This window comes from Arachis stenosperma, chromosome 9 (assembly GCF_014773155.1).
Source record: "Arachis stenosperma cultivar V10309 chromosome 9, arast.V10309.gnm1.PFL2, whole genome shotgun sequence".
In the NCBI taxonomy this organism is placed as follows: Eukaryota; Viridiplantae; Streptophyta; class Magnoliopsida; order Fabales; family Fabaceae; genus Arachis; species Arachis stenosperma.
Genome location: NC_080385.1, coordinates 1,566,944 through 1,580,457, shown reverse-complemented (window position 1 = coordinate 1,580,457; position 13,514 = coordinate 1,566,944). Strand labels below are relative to the sequence as shown.

At 33.5% G+C, this 13,514-nt stretch overlaps 2 protein-coding genes across 2 annotated transcripts; both read right to left on the bottom strand.

The window, feature by feature from the left end:
* Positions 1 to 974: 974 nt before the first annotated feature.
* LOC130948306 (uncharacterized) lies at positions 975 to 6,239 on the bottom strand. Its single transcript, XM_057877024.1, has 4 exons — positions 6,149 to 6,239; positions 3,902 to 5,529; positions 1,290 to 1,503; positions 975 to 1,177 (listed from the first exon to the last, which is right to left on the bottom strand). The coding sequence occupies exons 1-4, from the start codon at positions 6,237 to 6,239 to the stop codon at positions 975 to 977; spliced, it is 2,136 nt and encodes a 711-aa protein (XP_057733007.1).
* Positions 6,240 to 6,293: 54 nt separating this feature from the next.
* LOC130948304 (uncharacterized) lies at positions 6,294 to 7,826 on the bottom strand. Its single transcript, XM_057877023.1, has 2 exons — positions 7,586 to 7,826; positions 6,294 to 7,351 (listed from the first exon to the last, which is right to left on the bottom strand). The coding sequence occupies exons 1-2, from the start codon at positions 7,824 to 7,826 to the stop codon at positions 6,294 to 6,296; spliced, it is 1,299 nt and encodes a 432-aa protein (XP_057733006.1).
* Positions 7,827 to 13,514: the final 5,688 nt, after the last annotated feature.

Sequence of the window (13,514 nt, the reverse complement as noted above, 5' to 3'; positions counted from 1 at the left end):
TTTTTTTCAAACGTACAGTTTTGTTTGTAAGTAAAAAATTGAGGCACACTATTATTGTGTCTGGTATCTTAGTTTGAAGACTAATTATTGGTGCCAAACTTTATTTTTATGGGTGAGGATTAGGATGAATCAGGCTCTTCAAAAGTTATTTAGTTATTTTACAAAAAAATGAGTTAATTTATAGTATTAATCACATCTCACAAATAATAAATATTATAAATTTAAAAATAATTAAAATATCATTTTATTATTTTACTAATGTTATCATTTTAAAAATTTTTTTATATTATTTTGTTCTGATTAAATTGTCTATTAAAAAAAATATTTAAGGATCAAATTAAATATTTACTTTTTATTTTTATGAGAAGTGTTAGTGTTTTTTAAATAATTATGGTTAAATATAGGTGATTTTATAAAAGATTTATTATCTTACTATTAGAGTATAAATTATTCTATATTCATAATTTAACTTAAAAGACTGTTATATTAATAAGATATTAAAGATATAATTATTTATGATATTTTTATATTAATTTAATTTGTTTAAAAAAAATATCATGATATAAATTTAATAGTTAAGTTGATTATAAAAATAAATATTAAGAATAAAATTGAAACTAAATTTAAAAGTTACAGATAAAATTAAATCAAATTAAACATTAAAATTAGGACAAATCATCAAAATAAAATATTTAGACTTTAAATTTATCGAAATACATTTTTTGCATATTGCATATGGAAATGCAATTTTTCACTAAAGTATGTAAACCACGAGAAGGGTTCCATGGATTCTGAATGAACGTAAATCGCTATACCCCTCCAGTGTTTTACATTGAGATGCGAAATGGCCAGAAATGGTGGTAGGAGTCTCGCAGTTTCTGTGTAAATAGCAAATATGTATAAATTGCGACAGAAGTCCAGCGATTTATGCTTTACTATGTCCGGTTGTTGGCTGACTGCTTCCAAGTTCAACGTCAAGAAATGTGGCAGTTGTTGGTGGACCCAGAACTGGATGGCCCCTGACGTGCTGGTGGGTTTCTAAGAGTATCCTCCTCAGTGTCCCCTAATATGTGATTTGACTCATCATTCGAATCATTCTCTCGCATCGCATTTTCAACATGATCCGGCTCACCATCACCTGAAAGACCAGGAATCAAACCAAGTGACCTAGCTAACCCTGTTGGAACAGATGGAGTTCAGCCAACAGACAATCAGGTGCAATGACAGGCATCGAAGTAGAAGCACCCCCACTGTCATCGACTGAGGATTTGGCGTTGATGCCTCGGAACTGTCGACACCATCTTCCAACTTAGCATACAACTCGTGTATTCTCACTTCCAAAAAACTGCGTCGACAATGAAACAAAACATGCATGTCTTCGTCTGACCCTATCACAAATGTTTCATACTGCACACCAGTTGACACAACCGCATTCCGAATCTTGTAGAACACCTTCTTCACCCACTTGGCCCCACACAACCCTGCCTTTTGCAATATGCTCGTCTTTAGTTTTGACAAAGTATTTGTTGGAATGGATAAAAACACTCACCGGTTCTTTATCAGTGAACTTAACATCGTGCCTTTTATTTATTTATTTATTTTTTTACTAGAGCAGTGGACTAGAACCAAAAAACTCTTCTCACTATCCATTTGTGAAGATGTAAAAATGACTCTCTACCGTCACACTACTCCCTCTTGGTTGGTATATATAGGCGAATTTGGTGTGAGCATAAACCGCTGGACTCCTGTCGCAGATTATGTATATTTGCTATTTACACAGAAACCGCACTATCCCTACTACGATTTCTGGTCATTTCGCGTTTCAACATAAACCGTTAGAAGAGTATAGTGGTTTATGTTCATTTAGAATCTATGGGACTCCTCTCGCGATTTATATAGTTTTGTGAAAAAATATATTTTTGTATGTAATATACAAAAATTGTATTTCGATAAACTTAAAATTCAAATGTTTTATTTGAGTGATTTACCTCTAAAATTAATTTTAAAAATTTTAAAAACATTGAAGATAAACAATATATTTTATAAAAAGAAATCGTTGCATAATCATATTGAACCCATTATATCATGATCCCACATGAATCTTTCTTGCAAATGGAGGAATATATGAAGTGACCCCATTGATAATAATTGAGTTTAATTTTTATCTATAGTTTTTTATGGTGTTATTTTATTTTGAGATGTGCTCAACTATTTCGGCATTTATGTTATGGCATCATAATTATAGTACGTAACAAATATAAAGAATAATTTTTATATGCTCCTTTTTTGTTGTTGATATTTTATATGTCCTTTGGGTATGTTGAAAGTGTATTTCAGAAAAAAAAAATTCTGATCGAGTGAAAGGTCGAATAATGATTTGGAATTTTTCTTAGGCAGAAATATTTCACATCAACTAAAACAGAATATTTTTTGTGGTGACAAGTAAAACAGAATATGATGACAACAATAAGAATTTTAAAAACATATAATATCTTTCTTCTAAAAATGAAAACCAGAAAGCAAAAATCAATCTTTAGTCTAAAGAAAAAAATCAATAATAATATCACTGCTCTCTAAGAATGTTTAAGATTCGGCCCGGTTCGAATTATGGTCCGACCCAAAATATATTTTTGTAGGATTCGAGTTTATTATTTCTGTCCGGACTACTTTTAAAGTTAAGTTTGGATTATATTTCAATCATCTAATTCGATTTATAAAATAGTTTGTTTTCTTTTTTTATAATTAAAAATATTTTAGAATTAAATTAATAATATTATATTACATTTTTATATTTTAATTAATATTTTTTTATATTATATGATATTGTTTTTTAAATATTTTATTTTTGAATAAATATGATATGATGTAACATTTGTTAAACTTGATTTTTAAAAGTAAAATTTTATTAATTTAATATATAAAATTTACAATTTTGTATATAATAATTTTATATTGAATCGACTCGATTTAATCCGATCTATTTCGAATCACTTTTAGATCGAATTAAAATAAATCTAATAATATCTTTTAAGATCGAATCTGAATCTAATTAAATTCGATAGGATCCAATCCATAAACACTCCTCCATCCTACTACTCACCATGGCTTTGTGCAAATATTCTCACTATATATGATTGTGGTTTTCTATTTCTCCTTTTGGTAGCTTCTTTTTGAAATGCAAGCTCTCAAAGGCTCAAAATATAATCATAACAAGTTTAATCACCCGTGCCATGCACGTGATAAGATTGAAATTATAATTTTAAGTTGTTATGTTAAATTTCATTTTAATTATAATAATTTAATTAATAAAAAAATAACTTGTATGTATTGTTTTTCTTTTTTTAATATAGTGTTAATTGTATTAACTATAAAATAGTTATTTAATCTACTTTTTTCAATAAATCAGGCATATATACTCAATATGACCATAAATAATCTAGTAATACTTAAATCTACCAACAAAATTTTATATGTTAGTTTATTGTGAAATAAGAAAATATCAAAATCAGCTCAAAATGAAGAACAAATTAATAGGGAATCCTAATGCAGAAAGTTTTGTAATAAACAATAAATATTTTAAACCTAATGAATAACAATTCAATGCTATCCTTTGATACCTGCAAAATATATACATAAAACAACACTGTATCAATGTTTGTATATAAAATTATATGATTAACGTAATTATAAAATTGTTTGTCAAGAGAATAAAATTATACGAATTTTTAGGATAATTTTAATATTCTCAAACTATTAATATACAATAAAAATTCATCTATTAGTTCCTAGAATTTCTAATTTTTTTTTAGTGATAGTAATAAAGTTTAATAAATAAATAGATTTAGTAAGACATTTTGTTATTACCTTTTTATTATAGGCTCTCAAAAACTTCTCTATATACCACATTCATCGTGCAGTTATCTTCCAAGTGTCCATGATCTTGCAACAGCACTCGCAGACCATCTTTACTCGTTACCCTTGATAACGCAACATACAATTGACCATGGGTGAAAACTGGCCTTGGAAGGTAAATTCCAACTTTCGATAGAGTTTGTCCCTGAGACTTATTTATTGTCATTGCAAATGACATAATAATTGGGAATTGTCTTCTTTGAAACCTGACCGGCAATGTTTCATTATTTGGAATTAGATTCAGTCTTGGGATAAGAACAATACTTCCAGCTTTGTTACCAGTTAAAGTCTTGCATTCTATCACATGATTTCCCATTCTTCTAACTTGCATCCTCGTTCCATTGCACAAACCATTAGTTTGGTCTATATTCTGCAGCAACATAACAGGAGCGCCAACCTTTAGAACCAACTTGTGTGGTGGTAGACCTGAACAATTTATTCCATTTAGAATCTCCGGCGAGAAAGCATCTAACTCAAATTTCATATTTCCCTCTTCAGCACACACAGAGTCTGAACTTAAGTAGACTCTTTCATGTCCAGGTAATCCTACAGTCATCTTGTTGTTGACATCACTGACACAATCCAAAGTTGGTGCAATAATTGCTCTATCCTTGAAATAATTTTCAACGGATAAATTGGATAACATATCTGGATACACGAAATCAACGAGGTCATCCAAAGCTGTCTCAGAGTTCTTAATCAAAATGTCAGATGGTATATGAACGATCGATTCACCATCTGTTGTATCACCAGCCAAACCATCACCAATTTTGAGTAGCCATTCTGCAAAATTTATGTGTTCTTGTATGTTGTTGTTTTCATCTAGTGACAATCTCATGATTTTTGTAAGCTTCAAAACCTTACAGTTATGCCACAAATATGAAGAATTAATAGAAGACTGAATTATATCTTGCCTTGAGCCTCTATGAATCACAGGTAAAATTTGTCTAAAATCTCCTCCGAGAACAACAACTTTACCTCTAAATGGCAAATGAGCATTATACGAATTTGAGCACTTTAAGATGTCTCTGAGGCATTTGTCTAAAGCTTCGTAACAATACTTACTTATCATTGGAGCTTCATCCCATATGATTAATTTGGCCTTGGATATTAACCTTGCAAGAGGACTTCCTTGTTTAATGCTACACAAAGAATCCTCATTTATGGCCAAAGGAATTTTAAACCTTGAATGTGCAGTTCTTCCATTAGGCAACAAAAGTGCAGCAATCCCACTCGAAGCAACATTTAAAACGATACCTCTTTTAGACCTAATTGAGCATGATATAGTTGACCATAAGAACGTTTTGCCACAACCACCTTGACCGTATAAGAAGAAAAGTCCACCCATATTACCGCTAACAGCACCAATTATTTGATCGTATGCAAATTTTTGCTCATTAGTTAGCCTTTCTAAATACCCACCTAGTTTATTCGCAAGAGCATTAACGTCAAAGTTCAACTTTTCCATTATAATTCTGTCTTCTAAGCTGGACACCAAATTTTCTGAAGGATATGGCATTCCACAATATTCTTTCAATGACCTGCCATTTGACTTGAGCAAATCCTCAATTTTTGCAAGTGCAATATCTTTTATTTGGACTTCTGACATGATCAAATCTGTATTTTTTCAATTTAAAATAACACAATTACTTGAAAAATTATTAAATTAATCTCTGATAAAAAATGTTTGAAATGCACTATTGAATGATAAATAACACTCCTTGTTTTCTATTTAAAAAATGCTTCATTAGTAACATATCCTTTTAAAAAATATTATTGTGATTAACATGAATATCAAAATCATTATAACATAAAATAAAAAAGACACACAAATAACCGATGCAAATGCAAGTATTGGAAGTATGTGGATTTAGTTACGGTTTCTTAGATTAAGTAGATATGGTTTACAGCAATGAATCAAAATTTGTATTAAGAGGAGGAAGTAAAGCAAGTACGAAATTAATTTATATATATATATATATATATATATATATATATATATAATCCAATTTTTAAGTAATGTTTTGTTATATTTCCTAAATATTATCAGAGAAAGAGAAAAAGTTAAAGTGATCACCAATAAACAATTTGCGATATGTATGATAATTTTATTCCCAAAAAAAAGCATTCTGTTAAAGAAAATAACTCTAAAAATTTCTTATCCAATACTTTTGTTATAATTATATGATAAATTGAATACTAACAGGGAAAAAAAATTATAATAGACTATAGTTACCTTCCATTTGCAGTAATCTTCTCTGTTCATATAGTACGTCATTGGAGAGAAAGTTCCAAGTCTTTTGCCAAACAAAATCTGGCCTACTCATGTTATTTGATGTTAATAAAACAACAAAAAGTCTCCTTAAAAAAGTTGCAGAGTGTCATGTTCCTGCTTCAGAGATTGCATCAATGAATTCTCTGTCATCCTGCAACAGTCCTAAAGCATAGCATACATCTTTGAAGGAGTCATAAACGACACCATCAACTGTTCTTAGATCACTGAAACTCGTGCATCCCTTTTGAATGTTCAAAAGTAGCCTTAGATAGTAATCTTCCTTATTCATTGGTGGTATATGAGATATCCTTCCTATGGCATAGCCTTGCTTTCTATGAGTCCACGTATGATGCTCTCCATTCCAAACAAATTTTGTTGGAAACTCAGAATAAGTCAGATTTTTGGCATCATTATGGACTTCATTTGCTTTGAACCATCCAATCAACATAGATTCCTTGAAAAAAGAAGTCTCAATAACTGACTGAATTGTATCGGTATCTTTGTAGACAATTGGCATATCATCAGGAAGATGAAATGGCAATCTTATTACTGCTGGTTCCTTCATTTGAATAGGATAACCAAACAATCTCCATGCAGCTTCACATGCTGATATATATCTACAATCATAATAATTACGTATTTCATCTACCTGAGATTCATTGCTTTGATAAAATGCAGCTGTCACCATGTCATTACCCTTGTGAAGATACTTAAACAGATATTTGATTGCTGAAGTTTGGCAAGTATACTCAACATTGATGTGACATCCAAATTTTAGAAGAAGGCCGGGATTGTATGGAACTATGAATGAATTGTCAACCTCTATATTTTTCTTTGATACAGTTCGCCCATCATCTCTTCTTTGATATCTTGGAAAGCCTGCTTCGTCAATAATTGTCCTATCTCGAAATGCCTTGGGAAAAAACTTTGAGCATTTACCATTGATCATGCATTGGCTCTTTCTATTTAAATGACCGCATGGACCATGAACCATATATTTCTCAACAGCAGCATACAATTTTGGATTTTCCCTCTTATCTGGAATCTCTGTCTTAATAACCTTGTCTATGTCATCAACAGTTCGTGGTTTTGATTCCGGATGCATGAATAAAAGAAGATGGGCATGAGGTAGACCTCTCTTCTGAAACTCTATGGTTAGACAATCTGCAAATTTAAAAATATTAACTATAGATAATATAGATAGAGTAAATAAAAAGTCGTAGGAAGATTAGTTATACTTAAATCCAATAATCTTTCCAAAGAATGTTCATCTCTTCAATTCCTTAATTAATTTATCAACCTTCAACTTGAATATTCTACATAAGATGTCTGGTCTATCCTCTGCATGGAGTCCTTGGGGTGTTACCTCTCTTTTTATCTCATTCCATTCTGGATTACATGTCATAGTGATAAAGTAACTTGGATATCCAGCATATTTATATATTGCAAAAGCATCTTTGCAATTGTTGAACATGTACCTTGGACCACCAGTAAAACTCTTTGGGAGAATAATTCTTTGTCCAGTGTTAATGGCATTAGTTTCACCACGAACCATACACTCATGCAATTGCTTGAACTTGCCTAGCCTCAAGTTTGGTTGTTTCAATCGTAAGTATAAAAGCCGTTCTAACTCAACCATAGTGTAGACATCTACTATGAATTATTGCAGTAATCTTCTTGACCGCAAAAGGACCTGAGACTCGTTAGTCCTTCTCTGAAGTCTGTATGCAAAGAAGTCTCTCATGCTTATTGTTGATCTTTTCTGAGTTCTCCTGACATTTGGTCGAGAAGAAGTAGCTATATGTAATCTGTAACCATCCTCACCGTATGGAAACAACAAAGGATATTGAAGAGCAAGGTACATTGGATGTGATACTTCTATCCTCTGCAAGACTCTTGATTTTGTCTCAATTATTATATCCCTATTAACTCCGCTCTCGTCAATATCTCCAACTATCAGTGCAACAACTTCAGATGCCGTTGGCAAATTATATGTCCTTGCATCAGTATTTCTTCTGGTTATTAATCGTAACTTAACATCAGCAGACCCATCAAATTGGTATCTATCCCGTGCTGAACGAAATACCTTTGCTAGGACATTATTTTCATCCATCATGACTTTCAAGGACGAAACAATTTCAGTTTCCATCAATTCTGCACTGGTGTTTGACCTGTTAATGAATAAACAATATATGAGAACTTTAACTCATTTGTCAAGCTTCGAGAAGATCGCATGAGAATTTAACTCCTCATTATATTATATTACTATAATAAGCATTTTAGATAAAATTAGGAAACAGAAGAATTACACGCGTGAGTCGAACAATTACCTAAATGATTCCATGCGGTTTGTAATCTCATTATCAGTATCATAAATGTATAGTTGGGCAAATTTTGGTTTCTCACTTTCCGGTGGTAGTAAACTGCCAATACGGTGATAATTTTGACCTCCAATGCGAAAGATAGGAGGTGCACCACCTTTGTTTATCGAATGGTCAACTCTTCCTGCCATAGAAGTGAATGCAAACATTCCGTTGAAAGCCCTTATGTTTTTAAGAAAGTATATGCTTTTTTTGTCCGTTCCACTATGTAACTCTTGCAACGTTTGAGGTGGATGCTTCAAGAAAGGCAATTCAACCTTTCCTTCCATACAACATAAAGAAAATATAGGATTGGAGCTACGTCTTGACTTTTCCAAGCATTCATCTAGCCACATCAAGGCCTGACAGTGTATACATTGGTATATGGGATCTCCAAGATCCAATGTATCTAAAGAATTTATAACATCAGTTAATTGTTGTCCAGAATTCAAGAGATTTTAAAATAAAAAAGAGAATACATCAATACCTTCTTCATCTATTGGGTTTAGACCATGGTACCCATGTGATATTTCAATATCTTCTGGCTCATAATTGATATCATCAACGGCTTCGATCACTGAATTGAGATAAACGTATATCAATATAATAACAAAAGTTCAAATTCTCACTTTTTTTTTTGCAGAAATAAATAGGATTAGAAATTAATTCCAACTTTATCGAAAATAAAGCAAAAAACAAAGATATCAACCTTCATAATCTCTAAGAGGATCAATATTAGAATTTCCGCATGCTTGAATTGATGATTCACTAATGCAATGTCGAGACTCTCTAAACAATTTATTTCCACTCTTTGTGACAGACTTTATAACCTGTGAAGCTTGGATCATTGTCTTTCCAATAGCTATCCTAATGTCATTAGCAGTTTTTCCAATAAGAAAATAGCAAAGAAATATTGAAATAGTTAATGTTATATAATTTTCACATGTACCTGTTTGATAAATATTCAAAAGCTGGTACAATAGTTGACTGAAAACTCGAAGAACACTGATTATTACCACGATGATCATCATGATTTTTTATACTATCAGTGTTTTTTCCTGAATTAGTTGTTACCAATATTGGTGTTTGAATTATGTTTTCACGTCCACGTCTTGGGTTTTCATTTGAGAGCAAAGGAATAGGAGACTTTTTATTCACCAAATCTGAAAGTAAGTTAAAAAGAAAACAAACGAATATTATAGTATCATAGGAGAAATAGAATTAATAAAACAAATCAAAAGAGAAAATAGAAGAGTGAAAATAAAATAAAAAATTGGATGAGAGCCACCAGAAGTCAAAACACATGCATAATCAAATTGCCAAATCACCAATTAACCCATATCCGCTATTATTAATATTGACCACTGATGAGCGGATAATTTATACGCTTTTTGGCATTGTTTTTAGTATGTTTTTGGTAGTTTTAGTTGAGTTCTTAGTATATTTTTATTAGTTTTTAGTTAAAATTCACTTTTCTGGACTTTACTATGAGCTTGTGTGTTTTTCTGTGATTTCAGGTATTTTCTGACTGAAATTGAAGGTTCTGAGCAAAAATCTGATCCAGAGACTGAAAAGGACTGCAGATGCTGTTGGATTCTGACCTCCCTGCACTCGAAGTGGATTTTCTGGAGCTACAGAAGCCCAATTGGCGCGCTCTCAACGGCGTTGGAAAGTAGACATCCTGGGCTTTCCAGCAATATATAATAGTCCATACTTTGCCCAAGATTTGATGGCCCAAACCTGCGTAGCAATTCGGCCTCAGAAATTCCGGCGTTAAACGCCGGAACTGGCATAAAACTTGGAGTTAAATGCCCAAACTGGCATGAAAGCTGGCGTTTAACTCCAGAAAAGGTCTCTACACGAAATTTCTTCATTGCTCAGCCCAAGCACACACCAAGTGGGCCCGGAAGTGGATTTTTCTGTCATTTACTCATTTCTGTAAACCATAGGATACTAGTTTACTATTTATAGGATCTTTTGACATTGTATCCGTACCTGATGACCTCATAACATTTTAGACGTCTCATTGTGTACCTTCCACAGCATGAGCCTCTAAACCCCATGGTTGGGGGTGAGGAGCTCTGCTGTGTCTTGATGGATTAATGCAATTACTACTGTTTCTTATTCAATCATGCTTGCTTCCATTCTAAGATATCACTTGCTCTTAACCCGGATGAATGTGATGATCTGTGACACTCATCATATTCTCAAACTATGAACGTGTGACTGACAACCACCTCCGTTCTATCTTAGATTAAGTAGATATCTCTTGGGTTCTTTAATCGGAATCTTCGTGGTATAAGCTAGAACTGATGGCGGCATTCAAGAGAATCCGGAAGGTCTAAACCTTGTCTGTGGTATTCTGAGTAGGATTCAATGACTGGATGACTGTGACGTGCTTCAAACTCCTGAAGGTGGGGCGTTAGTGACAGACGCAAAAGAATCACTGGATTCTATTCCGGCCTGATTGAGAACCGACAGATGATTAGCCTATGCTGTGACAGAGCATCAGGGACGTATTTTCACTGAGAGGATGGGAGGTAGCCACTGACAATGGTGAAACCCTACATACAGCTTGCCATGGAAGGAGCCTTGCGTGTTTGATGAAGAAGACAGTAGGAAAGCAGAGATTCGGAAGATGGAGCATCTCCAAAGCCTCAGCCTATTCCCTATTACTGCAAAACAAGTACCCTTTTTATGTTCTTTTGCTTTTTACAATCAATCCTGATAATTTCTGATATCCTGACTAAGATTTACAAGATAACCATAGCTTGCTTCAAGCCGACAATCTCCGTGGGATCGACCCTTGCTCACGCAAGGTATTACTTGGACGACCCAGTGCACTTGCTGGTTAGTTGTGCGGGATTGCAAAAGTGTTATTGCATTTTCGTGCACCAAGTTTTTGGCGCCGTTGCCGGGGATTGTTCGAGTTTGGACAACTGACGGCTTATCTTGTTGCTTAGATTAGGACTGTTTCCTTTTTGTTGGTTTAGAGTCTTTTAGTTGAGTCTAGTTTCATATTTTAAGTTTGGTGTCAATTGCATGCTTTTGTTTTTCTTTTGATTTTCGAATTTTGCATGTTCTTAGTCCCTTTTTGATTCATAAAAGTTCTAAGTTTGGTGTCCTCTTTGTGTTTTTCCTTTAAAATTTTCGAAAAAAAATTGGTGTTTGATTTTCTAAAATTTTAAGTTTGGTGTCTTTTTGTGTTTGTCTCTTTCCTCTTTTCAAAAATCAAATCTTTTTCATAAAAATTTTTTCAATCATATCTTTTTAATTGCTGTTTTCAAAATCTTTTTAATTAACTAATTGATTCAGTTCTCAATTTGCTGTGATTTTAATTTCTTTTTGATTTTCGAATTTTTCTTTTAATTTCCTTTTATTTTATTTTTATTTTTTTTCGGTTAATTCAAAAAAAAAAAAAAACAAAACAAAATTTATCTCTTTGCAATCATTATCATTTCCCTTTTGTCCATTATGGACTTAAGTGGAATTAACCAGTCCAGAAGGACTCTGGGGTCATATGCTAACCCCATTACAGCTGCATATGGGAGTAGCATCTGTATACCTCCCATCAAAGCAAGCAGATTTGAGCTAAACCCTCAACTCATTATCATAGTGCAGCAAAATTGCCAGTATTCCGGTCTTCCACAGGAAGAACCTACTGAGTTTCTGGCACAGTTCTTACAAATTGCTGACACAGTACATGATAAAGAGGTAGATCAGGATGTCTACAGACTATTACTGTTTCCATTTGCTGTAAAAGATCAAGCAAAAAGGTGGTTGAATAACCAACCTACAGCAAGCATAAAGACATGAAAACAGTTATCAGACAAATTCCTGAATCATTTTTACCCTCCAAAAAGGATGACACAGCTAAGGCTGGACATCCAAGGCTTTAAACAAGAGGATAATGAATCCCTTTATAATGCCTGGGAGAGGTATAGAGGTATGCTTAGAAAATGCCCCTCTGAAATGTTTTCAGAGTGGGTACAGTTAGACATTTTCTACTATGGGCTCACAGAAAAAGCTCAGATGTCTTTAGACCACTCAGCTGGTGGATCTATACACATGAGGAAGACAATTGAAGAAGCTCAAGAGCTTATAGACACTGTTGCTAGAAACCAACACTTATATTCTAGCAATGAGTTCGTTCCAAAGGAGGAAGGCATGGCATTAGTCACTGACCCTAATCCTCAAGAACAGATGAATGAGCTTAATCAACAATTGCTCCTGATGACTGAACAGTTAGCAGAATTTAAAGAAATGCTCCATGATACTAAGGTTGCTAACAAGAACATAGAACTGCAGTTGAATCAAGCAAAACAGCAAATATCTAAACAGATAACAGAGGAATGTCAAGCAGTTCAACTGAGGAGTGGAAAAACACTGAATACCACTGCTCAAAGGAGCAAGAATCCAACCAAAGAACAATTGACAGAGGATAACCAAACCACTGTTCAAAATCTCTCTGAGGACAATAAGAGCCCAGAGAGGAATACTATTGGCGTTCAAACGCCAGAAAGGGAAGGAAAGTTGGCGTTAAACGCCCATTCCTTGCCCAGTTCTGGCGTTCAAACGCCAGAAAAGGGGGAGAAGTTGGCGTTTAACGCCCAATCTTCACCCATTCCTGGCGTCCAAACGCCCAAGGAGGATCAGGCACCTGAGAGTGCTGATAATTATCCCTCTAACAAGGCTTCTTCAACCACTTCTGTAAGGAATAAACCTGCAGCATCTAAGGTTGAGGAATATCAAGCCAAGATGCCTTATCCTCAGAAACTCCGCAAGGCGGAACAGGATAAGCAATTTGCCCGCTTTGCAGACTATCTAAGGACTCTTGAAATAAAGATTCCGTTTGCAGAGGCACTTGAGCAAATACCTTCTTATGCTAAGTTCATGAAAGAGATCTTAAGTCATAAGAAGGATTGGAGAGAAACTGAAAAAGTGTTTCTCACTGAAGAATGCAGTGC